This window comes from Pseudophryne corroboree, chromosome 7 (genome assembly GCF_028390025.1).
Source record: "Pseudophryne corroboree isolate aPseCor3 chromosome 7, aPseCor3.hap2, whole genome shotgun sequence".
In the NCBI taxonomy this organism is placed as follows: Eukaryota; Metazoa; Chordata; class Amphibia; order Anura; family Myobatrachidae; genus Pseudophryne; species Pseudophryne corroboree.
Window position 1 is genome coordinate 416,633,918 of NC_086450.1, and position 12,092 is coordinate 416,646,009.

A 12,092-nucleotide genomic window follows, 5' to 3' on the forward strand; every position below is an offset into this window, starting at 1 on the left:
CACTCGAGATGTTCGGCGCATCAACACGCTGTTTGTAGTCTCCACCAAATCAGCGTAGCTGTGTCCTGACCCCTCTAGTAAGAGGAAGTCCATATACTCACTGTCTCCCCATGCTCCGGCCACAGCCTGGTAACGTCTGCTGGACCTGCTAGAACATCCGACACAGACGCCCGTCGAGACAGCACTGTCCTGCGAAGGTAAGCGTTGTTGCGACCCGGTGGGGAGTTGTTGGAGCGACTCTGGCTAATATGCGTTTAAAACGCTGTTAAGAGAAGTCGCTCAAAAACCAAAACAGTAAGTCTATAAAAATAAAGTAATGAAAACTTGAGGCTGCTTTCTCAGCAGCCCTGTGACCATGCGGCTTCCTGCCACACCAAGCAAAAAACTGATCTGACTGAGTCAGTGGGCGGGACTATATAGTGGAGGCCCCAATGCATCCTGGGAGGCCAGAAAGCTTGTGACCGTGTTGGTGCCATTTTCGCTGTCGCTCGACAATATCCCAATGTTATCCTGTGGATAATCCTGTGGACCCAGCCAGAGAAATAAATAAATATAAATATATATATATATATATATATATATATATATATATATATATATATATATATATATATATATGCACATAAACACACAAATACATATATCTCTTAACAAAATACATTATGGTGGTTTTACATGTTCATGTGACTTTAGCACCTTTGTTCCATATTTATTCCGTGCCTTGCAGCCATGTATTTGTAACATCCGGTAACGTTATTTTCATTGCCCAGAGATAGCTTATAGCTCTGCTGAGCTTTCTGCATTGCATACAAGCAACACATTTAGTAAATACAGTATACAACCCATATATTTAGTCAAAACTACAAGGAGTCATCCGAGGATTAATATTGCCCTGCCACATTCATTAAAATAAAAGAATAGGCTTCCCTCGGTCACAGTGATTGTGATTACTATAACTGAATTCCCTTGAACAATTACAGAGGTGTCTAGTACAGAAAGATGTCCCCTGCCGCTAATATACCTGTAACTGGTAATAAGCAAATATTGATTTTAGCAGGAGTGTTTCAATGGAAGAAACAGGATATAGTTGGTTTCCCATAGAAACGAATAAGGTGATACAGGTAACTTCTTTTTAACAGGAAGAATACGGAGAAGCACGATTAGAACATAAGAAATTATAGCATGAAAATATATCTGGGGCAAACAGTATTAAGCCTTATCCCTGCCACTTATTATAATCCCTATATTCAGTCAGGGCCTTGACGTTATTCTAGTGTATTTGTAGCTATTTGCACAGCAGAAACGCTCCTAAACCATCACTGAAAAGCTGATGTACTACCTGCGTGCAATTTACACATACGTCTGATCTGATATAAGATGAACTCTAAAATCAGGACGGGTCTTTAAGGAAGGTCAAACATTTTTTAAAGTAAAAACCCATCACTGCACTTTCGTTCAAACAGGAAAATAATATTATATTATAATAATATTATATTATAATATATATATATATATATACACACACACACACACACACACACACACACACACACACACACACACTCACACACCTTGGTAGTACCGGCTTCTCCTGTCAGCAGTATGAAGTATTGCGCCGGATGCCCGCACAGTTAAATAATATGGATTACGGAAGGTGCAGCACTCCTAGGCGACTTGAAAAAACCATGAAGAGGCAGCATACAAGCAACGTTTCAATGTCTATAACACTGACATCATCATATATATTTATTATATATACATACACATTTATAGTATACACACACAAAAATATTTACACACACAAATAAATATGTATAATAAATATGAGGTCAACATAGTCACTGTGAGTACATAGGACACAGTAAGTGCTGACCCCCTGCACTATATATTTAATTTTTTATAGTACTTGTCATCTCATTTTAACCTGTACCAAACCACTCCACAGCATATGATGGTGCTACATGGATAATAAAAGCATGACTGTCAGGAAATGTGTCATTAAGAAAAAGTTGGGAACCAACACATTTGAGAGTGATCTGCTAGTGTAGCATCCGGCAGGCCGTGGAACTACAAGTCCCAGCATGGCCTGAGAGAGGAAAGCAGTGTAAATAGAGGCAGCAGCTACTTACAGGCAGCACCTGTGTGAGGCACAGGCCGATGGTGAGACACAGGGAGAGGTGCATAGTGCGGCACCCAGGGCTCTTCTCATCCTCCCCGGCAGGCAGAGCAAGTGCAGGGGGTGTCAGCGAGTCCCCATGGCGCCCGGGTGAGAGAGGGGATGATATCCGGATCCCATAGGCTATCGGGCTGCCTGTACACACTGTCACTGATGGGGGCCCGGCGCCAGCACCTGTACTAATTGCGCTCTGTATGTACTATGCGGTACGCCGGGGAGCCCAGCGGCAGCGGCTTCCGGGTGTCAGTGGCAGCGGGCGGCGCGTCTCCCCCATACACAGTAACAGCACCGCTCTACCTGGACGACTCCAGAGGTTTCCCCATGCTGCGACCAATCACCGAGCGCAGATCCCGGGAGGAGGCGTGGCCGGACGCCACCAGGAAACATGAGAGAGTGTTGTTGCTGGACACGTGGAAGTGATGAAAGAACTATATTACCATACCATTACATCACTGCCATAGGGGGCACAGTACAGACATACCATTACATCACTGCCATAGGGGGCACAGTACAGACATACCATTACATCACTGCCATAGGGGGCACAGTACAGACATACCATTACATCACTGCCATAGGGGGCACAGTACAGACATACCATTACATCACTGCCATAGGGGGCACAGTACAGACATACCATTACATCACTGCCATAGGGGGCACAGTACAGACATACCATTACATCACTGCCATAGGGGGCACAGTACAGACATACCATTACATCACTGCCATAGGGGGCACAGTACAGACATACCATTACATCACTGTAATAGGGGGCACAGTACAGACATACCATTACATCACTGTAATAGGGGCACAGTACAGACATACCATTACATCACTACTATTGGGGGCACAGTACAGACATACCATTACATCACTGCCATAGGGGGCACAGTACAGACATACCATTACATCACTGCCATAGGGGGCACAGTACAGACATACCATTACATCACTGTCGTGGGGGGCACAGAGTATACTGATATACCATTACATCACTGCCATAGGGGGGCACAGTACTGATATACCATTACATCACTGCCATAGGGGGCACAGTACTGATATACCATTACATCACTGCCATAGGGGGCACAGTACAAACATACCATTACATCACTGCCATAGGGGGCACAGTACATACATACCATTACATCACTGTCATGGGGGGCACAGTACTGATATACCATTACATCACTGTCATAGGGTGGCACAGAGTATACTGATATACCATTACATCCCTGCCATAGGGGGGCACAGAGTATACTGATATACCATTGCATCACTGTTATAGGGGAGCACAGAGTATACGGAAATACCATTTCTCTTACGTCGTAGACTAGAGGATGCTGGGGTCCACATTAGTACCATGGGGTATAGACGGGTCCACCAGGAGCCATTGGCACTTTAAGAGTTTTAGAGTGTGGGCTGGCTCCTCCCTCTATGCCCCTCCTACCAGACTCAGTTTAGAAAATGTGCCCGGAGGAGCCGGTCACAGCTAGGGGAGCTCTCCTGAGCTTGTCTAGTAAAAGTTTTATTTAGAGGTTTTTTTTTTTTTTACAGGAGACTGTTGGCAACAGCCTGCCTGCAGCGAGGGACTAAGGGGGGGAGCAGTGTCCGCCCTGCGGGGTCTTGAGCCACTGACTCCACTGACTGGACACTGAGCTCCAGAGGGGTCAGATCGGTCGCCGCCACAGGGGACCGCTCGCCCCAGCAGCATGCCGCCAACCCCTTACAGAGCTGAAGAAGTGGTGAGTTAGTCACTGACCCCCCTAGCAAGCGGGGGGCCGGTGTGAAGATGGCGGCAATGGGGAGGCAGTGCAGTACTAACTGGGAAGGTACCAGAGGCACATGGTGCGCGCTGTGAGGGGCGCCCTGGGCCAGCGCTTACCCGCACATTGGTCAGCAAGCCTGTCGGGGTCCGTGGATCTCAGCCAGCAAAAGTCCTCAGGCCAGTATAAAAATCTGAAGAGTGGGAAGACTGCCCCATTAAGGGGGCGGCGCTTCTCCTCAGAGCGGACCCAGCAGCGTTTCAGCGCCATTTTCCTTCCTGCACAGCCCTGGATGGAAGATCAGGTCCCTCCACAGCAGCTCCATCTGTCTGTACACGGTACCAGGGGGTTGTAGAAGGGAGGGGAGGCTGCAAAACGACTGTGTCTCCTATTAAGGGACACAGTGGGTGCTGGTAAGGGGTTGCCTTTTACTAAAAGCGCTGCATTGTGGGTTGGCTCCGATCTCTGTGTCTCTCTTGCCTTTCTTGGGGGGGAAACTCTGTCTGCGCCCAACTGTGTGTGTTTGGTGGTCTCCTTTAGCAATGTCCAGGGATACTGTGTCATATGCTGCAGAGGATTTATCCTCCCAGGATTCCATGTAATCAGGTTATCACTGGTTTAACACAGATACCAGCAAGGGAACCAGAGTAGTTTTCCTCTATCAAAACTTGGATTTCTCAGGTTTCTGACAGGGTTGCTAGTAATGAATCTGCAACCCAGGTATTACAGAGTTCTATGGCTGTATGGCCTGTGTCTGGTACTTCAGGACACCCCGCTATATACCCCCACAAGCGTGCGCTTGTGCATGTCACACAAGACGACACGGACACCGATTCTGACACTACAGATGGTGATGGGGATGTATTGCGGGGCTCTGCATCTCTTGCAAAGGGGGTGCAATTGTTGATAGAGGCTATCAGGGATGTGTTAAATGTTAATGATACCACACCTGAACAGGTTGAGGAGGATTTTTTTCACGGAAAATAAAAAAGCCTCGCTAACCTTCAAAGGAGTTAAATGCTATATTTGAAAAAGCATGGGAAAACCCTGAGAAAAAGTTCCAGATCCCTAAAAGGGTTCAGGTGGCTTTTCCTTTCCCTGAGGAGGATAGGAAAAAGTGGGAAAACCCTCCGATTGTTGACGCATCTGTGTCCAGACTCTCAAAAAAGGTGGTTTTGCCTGTTTCGGGATCTACCGCCTTAAAGGAGCCGGCAGACAGAAAGATTGATAATACACTTAAATCTATGTATACTGCCTCTGGGGCCATATTACGTCCCACTATTGCTAGTGCATGGATTGCAAAAGCAATAGTGAAGTGGTCGGCTACCTTACTTGAGGATTGGGATACGATGGATAGGGATGATCTTGCATTATATTTACGCAACATACATGATTCTGCAGGTTTTATGGTAGAATCCATGAAAGACCTGGGTTTCATGGCTGCAGGGATTTCTTCCATGTCTGTTTCAGCTCGTCGGGGACTGTGGCTGACATGGAATCAAGAAGAAGTGTAGAGTCGCTACCCTATACAGGTCAGGCTCTCTTTGGGGAAGCTCTAGACGCGTGGATATCCACCGCTACAGAGGTTAAGTCTCCTTTTCTCCCTCAGCAGCACCTGCTCCAAAGAAATCCTTCCCCTCAACTGCACAGCAGTCCTTTAGGCCTAACAAGCCTAGAAAGGCCAGAACACCAAATACCTTCTTTAGGGGAGGTAGGGTTAAGTCCAAGAAACCTGCCGCTGCAGGTTCCCAGTAACAAAAGCCTGCTTCAGGTACCCCCAAGTCCTCCACATGATGGTGGACTGTGCGGCCCGGCAGTGGGGCCAGTGGGAGCGAGACTCAGACAGTTCAGTCATGTCTGGGTGTCGTCCGGCCTGGATCCCTGGGTAGTAGATATTGTGTCTCAGGGATACAGGCTGGAATTTCAAAGTCTCCCTCCTCATCGTTTTTTCAAGTCGGGCTTACCAACTCTGTTGCAGGACAGCGTAGTGCTTCAGGACGCTGTCCAAAGGTTGGTAGAGGCACAAGTCATTGTACTGGTACCGCCTCACATGTTGAACAAAGGTTACTATTCGAACCTTTTCGTGGTACCGAAACCGGATGGTTTGGTCAGGCCCAATCTGAACCTAAAATCATTTAACCCCTTTCTAAATTAGTTCAAGTTCAAGATGGAGTCTCTCAGGGCGGTGATATCAGGTCTGGAAGAGGGGGAATTCCTGATGTCACTGGATATCAAGGATGCATACCTTCACATTCCGATCTGGCTGCCGCATCAGGCTTATCTCCGTTTTGCATTACTGGACTGTCATTTTCAGTTCCAGGCCCTGCCATTCGGCCTCTCTACAGCACCGAGGGTGTTTACTAAGGTGATGACAGAAATGATGATACTCCTCCGTAAGCAGGGTGTGAACATCATTCCATATCTGGACGATCTCCTGATAAAGGCATCGTCCAAGGAGAAGCTACTGCAGTCCATTGTTCTCACAACGCGACTGCTCCAGAGTCACGGTTGGATTCTGAACTTCCCAAAGTCACATTTGGAACCAACCCAGAGATTATTATTTCTGGGAATGATCCTAGATACGGAAGTGCAGCGGGTGTTTCTTCCGCAGGAAAAGGCGTTGGTGATCCAATCCATGGTCCGGGATGTTTTGAAGCCACCCCGGGTGTCAGTTCATCAATGCATTCGCCTATTGAGAAAGATGGTGACCTCTTACAAGGCTCTCCAGTACGGGAGGTTCCATGCTCGGACCTTCCAACTGGATCTCCTGGACAAGTGGTCAGGATCTCACCTCCATATGCACCAGAGAATTCGTCTGTCGCCAAGGGCGAGGATTTCACTCCTCTGGTGGCTCCAATTGCCTCTACTCCTTGAAGGCCGCAGGTTCGGGATTCAGGACTGGGTCCTTCTAACAACGGATGTGAGCCTCAGGGGCTGGGGAGCAGTCACTCAAAGAGTAACCTTCCAAGGACGGTGGTCAAGCCTGGAAGCCGGCCTGCCCATCAACATTCTGGAACTAAGAGCCGTCTACAACGGTCTTCTTCAGGCGGCCCCTCTTCTGAGAAATCGGGCCATTCAAGTGCAGTCGGACAACGTAACAGCAGTGGCTTACATAAACTGACAGGGCGGAATGAAGAGCAGAGCGGCAATGTCAGAGGTGACAAGAATACTCCTCTGGACAGAAAAACACGCGTTGGCGCTGTCAGCCATCTTCATTCCGGGAGTAGACAACTGGGAAGCAGACTTTCTCAGCAGACACGATCTCCATCCGGGAGAGTGGGGTCTCCATCCGGAAGTGTTCAAGGAAATAACAGATCTTTGGTGTTTACCCCAAATAGACATGATGACCTCTCGTCTCAACAAGAAGCTTCGGCGTTATTGTTCCAGGTCGAGGGACCCACAGGCAGTGGATGCCCTGGTGTCTCTGTGGGTGTTCCAGTCAGTGTACGTGTTTCCACCACTCCCACTCATCCCAAGAATCCTAAAGCTCATAAGGAAAACAAGGGTTACATGAACATAGGCATTGCATACAAATCGGAATCAGGCCCAGAGTACTGGTACCATTACCTTGCTGTCATGATCGGGTGGGTGGGTGGGTGGGTGGGTGGGTGGGGGGCTGGGAGGGAGGTAAAGTACTGTACTGATATCATTACCTCGCTGTCATGGGAGGGTAGAGTACTGTACTGATACCATTACCTCGCTGCCATGGGGGAAAGTGGGCAGAGTACGGTACGGATACCCAGTGCTCGAAGTGCGCCGCTATACACCGGTATGGCATACCGGTACTTCGAGCACTGAAGACCCCCACCACCGCCGCCATCATTTCAAATTTAGCGCTATTCAAGCGTCAATTGAGGTTCTCGAACCGGCAGCCAATGAGCTCCTGATTGGCTGCCGGTCCGCACCAAATTTAGAATGATAGGCAGACTGGACGCAGGGGGAGCTTCACATCACAATCAGAGCCGCTGCTGCACTGAAGGACACAGCAGCTGCCACCGATGACGTCCAGCGCCTCCTCCTCCGTACCGCCGCCCATTAGGTAATCTTAACCTACTCCCTACTGAATGTCCTTCCTGTCCCTCTCTCTGTAACTCTCCCTGTCCCAGCTGTCACTCTCCCTGTCCCTGTATTTTGGCTCAATCCGTGTGGTTTAATGTGTATTTTGGCTCATTCTGTGCGGTGTAATGTGAATTTTGGCTCATTGCGTTTGGTGTAATGTGAATTTTGGCTTATTTCATGTGGTTTAATGTGAATTTTGGCTCGTTCCGTGTGGTGTAATGTGAATTTTGGCTCATTCCATGTGGTTTAATGTGAATTTTGGCTCATTCTGTGTGGTGTAATGTGAATTTTGGCTCATTCTGTGTGGTGTAATGTGAATTTTGGCTCTTTCCGTGTGGTGTAATGTGAATTTTGGCTCATTCCGGGTGGCATATTGTGAAAGGGGCACCAGTACTAGATTAGTATAAGGGGTCCTGCTATTGTGGTGCATAATGTGTATAAGGGGTATACGGTGTGGTACAGTACACTTAAGGTCATGCCCCTTTTAGAGGGCACGCCCCATTCTAAGGCGCTCACATAATTACATCCTTCACTTTTCCATATCTCCACTTAAAAATTTCCACTTCGACCACTGCTGATACTATTACCTGACTGTCATATGGGGACGGGCAGAGTCCTGTACTGACACCATTAACTCGCTGTCACAGTTGTCAAAGAGGGGGCCAACCTTGATAGTTTGCCAGGAGCCTCCGAGTCTCTAGGTACACCTCTGCCCTGGCCCCACTTGCACAAGAGGCTCCCCTGGACCCAGCACCCACTGGTCAAAATGCGTTGGTGGAGGACTCCATCCAATAGAGTGTACGTACAGAGGAAAATAAATAACTAATAAATCATAGTCACTGTATACGCATATCATTTAATTTAAATCCAGCATTAATGACAGTTTACATTGCCTCCCAGAATACAGTTATAATTATAAAGAAAAAGGAGAAAAGGTTATTTTATATTGAGGCGCTCAATTTTGCAGTGATCTAATAAAACATAAAGTTTATTATAATAACCAAATGAGAGTATTTATAAAAACCCTAATATGATGTAATATGTAAATGTAAGAATTAGATAAATGTCTGTTAAAAGACGGGTATTGCAATACAGGTCTAGTACTTTTTAGCCCCTTATAAAATAAAAAAGTAAACATTTTTGTCCACACTATTACAAATTACTGGAATTCTCATGTTGGAACTTGTGTATGAGTACTCCTACTCAATGGAGAGTAGATATTAGATAGATCTAAGTAACCAGGGGGCAATTACCACGGTATCCAGACTCTAGGTCAACACCTATTGGTCGATATTGAGAAGGTCGACAAGGAAATAGGTCGACACGAACATGGTCGACTTGGACAAAGGTTGACCTGAGTTTTTCACTTTTTTAATTTTTTTTTTACTTTTTCATACTTTACGATCCACGTGGACTACAATTAGGAACGGTAACCTGTGCCGAGCGCAGCGGTAGGGGAACGAGGCACCTTGCCCGAAACATGGCGAGCTAAGCGGTGCACTAATTGGGAATCCCGGTCACTTTACGAAGAAAACGGCACAAAAAATAAAATAAAAATCATGTCGATATTTTTCCATGTCAACCTTCTTCATATTGACCTATGACTGTGTCGACCAATAGGTGTTAACCTAATGTGTGTCGACCCAGAGTCCCATACCCATTACCACCTGGAGTGGAGTATCAATGTTCCCCCAAATAACTCTCCAAAACATGCATGTCTAGAAATCGCCCCAGGATCATATTAACCCAAAAGTTATTTTATTCTGCATCAAAGAATAATACTATTAGGAATATATATCTTCTATGTCTACAGATGGGAACAACAGACACTTATGAACTGCATCAGGCCAGTGAGTGGCAGCTTTCTGGAGTCTACACAGGACTGAACAAACTAATCTGCACAAATTTCAGGTTAATTGGGATCTTTTGTGAGTTAACAGAAGAAAGGTAACAGGATGCAATTAATCACATCCTGGTGGAACAAAACTAGTTGGCAGAAAGAATGACATTGAGCTGCAGGTTTCAGCATTCTGCATGTACAAAGGCCACATGAACATTTGTATCTATGGAATCATGAGGGGCCTATCCGCTGATGCCCCCTATACTTACATAACAGATTCCCAATAGCACTCTGCATTTTGGCCTTTACATAGCTGCTGAGCAGTATTGTATGCACTATTCTAAATCCCAAATAAATAAGACCAGTTCTGTTGACATCGGAATCCCGACGCTCACAAAGCCGACATATGCCCAAGGTGAGTATTCGGGTTAGGCACTAGGAGGAATGGACGGTTAGGCTGTGGGAGGGGACGGTTAGGGGTTGGGTTAGTGTTAAAATACTCACCGCGAGCAGTCGGGATTCCGACCACCAGAATCCTGACAGATGCTATTCCGATATCAATCCCATTGAAACAGATAACATCTGAATTGCTCCCCTGAAAGCTTCAGGAAGATGTGATCCATATGGACAGACCAATTTGAGGATGAATCTCCTTTGACTTACGCGTAGCCCAGCTTCAGTTAGCATTGCCACAACCTTTTCCCTGTTCTAAATATGGGGTTCCCCTTCCCCTTGCCTATATATTTATATCCCCATTCTCCTATAGCCTGTAATATTGCATTTGTTTTCCTTTGATTCTGTTATCTACATTATTGAAACCCAATTAAAATCATATTTCAAGAAAATAAAGGTAGTCGGGCGCGGCTGAATCTGCAGGAGTGTGACTTATGCTCCCTACACACTGCCGATGCATTCAATTTTGACGATGATTTGATCTGAATGATGATCGCTCATCGCCCAAATTGACTTGCATTGCAAAGCGACGGAGAACCAACGATGAACGGCCGCGGATTGTTCATCGTTGGTGCATACACACCGAGCTATATGAACGATTTCTCGTTCATTACTGAAAGATCGTTCATATCACCTGCACACATCGGCAAGTGTACAGGGCACATTAGGGTGGAGATTGTGACAGTTTGGCAAGGATATTAGTGTGGGTAGTGTGAGTAGAAGTAGGGTAAGCTCTAATAAGGAGAGCACTTGAAGGCTGTGGGAGAGTCCAGTTGGGTGTGGCAGGGCATTTCATACGTTGGTAGCAGAACGAGACAAATCTTGCAGACGGGAGAGATCTAGGTAACAGAGGCGAGGCAAGGTGCAGGCAATCTGTACAGGCCCACTCTACTAGGTCGGTGGGTTCTTCCTGGGCGGCTGCCTGGGGTGTCTCTGCTTTACAGCTCTGCCGAGCAGCTACTTAGTCAGGTTCGAACACGTTTGCTAAGTTCTACAAGTTCGATACTTTGGCCTCTGAGGACCTTCAGTTTGGTCAATCAGTTCTTTCAGGAACCTCAGCACTCTTCCATCCAGTTTGGGAGCTTTGGTACATCCCCATGGTACTAAATGGATTCCCAGTATCCCCTAGGACGTAAGAGAAAATAGGATTTTAATTACCTACCGGTAAATCCTTTTCTCGTAGTCAGTAGGGGATACTGGGCGCCCGCCCGATGCTTTGTTCTTCCTGCACGGTTACTTGTTTAACTATTGTTGTTTGGTTCAGCTGTTGCGGTTTTCAAGTTTGGTTAGCATGTCTTTCCTCTTGTTCTGGTTGTGCTGGTTCGTAATCACCACTTTCCTGATCTATCCTTCTCTCAAAGTATGTCCGTCTCCTCGGGCACAGTTTCTTAACCGAGTCTGGTAGGAGGGGCATAGAGGGAGGAGCCAACGCACACTATCAATTTCTTAAAGTGCCCATGACTCCTAGCGGATCCGTCTATACCCCATGATACTAAATGGATTCCCAGTATCCCCTAGGACATAAGAGAAATATGCTCAGTGCCCCCCATATGTGTGGGGTTTGGGCCCATGGAGTACTAGCAGACAGATCATTTTACTACTGGCAGCAGCCCTGAAGAGGGTTCCCGGGGACTGCTAGATCTCTAAGCTGTGGCGAGTTTGGTATTTTATCAGATATGCTAAACAACATTTCCTTACTGGTTAATAAATGAGAGCACTGCCACTAACCTACAGGTTAAGATCGAGCGTGGACTCTTCCTATTGACGTAAAGGGTGGTTCTGCGGACAGATA

The 12,092-nt window shown here is 46.7% G+C and overlaps 1 protein-coding gene across 1 annotated transcript in view; it reads right to left on the reverse strand.

Annotated features, from left to right (window-relative positions):
- Positions 1 to 2,552, reverse strand: part of ERN2 (endoplasmic reticulum to nucleus signaling 2) — a 60,027-nt gene extending 57,475 nt beyond the window's left edge. The window contains exon 1 of the mRNA XM_063934758.1: positions 2,130 to 2,552. Coding sequence (XP_063790828.1) covers positions 2,130 to 2,183 — 54 coding nt within the window. The 5' untranslated portion in view covers positions 2,184 to 2,552. The remainder of the gene's footprint in view (positions 1 to 2,129) is intronic.
- Between the last annotated feature and the right edge of the window lie 9,540 nt (positions 2,553 to 12,092).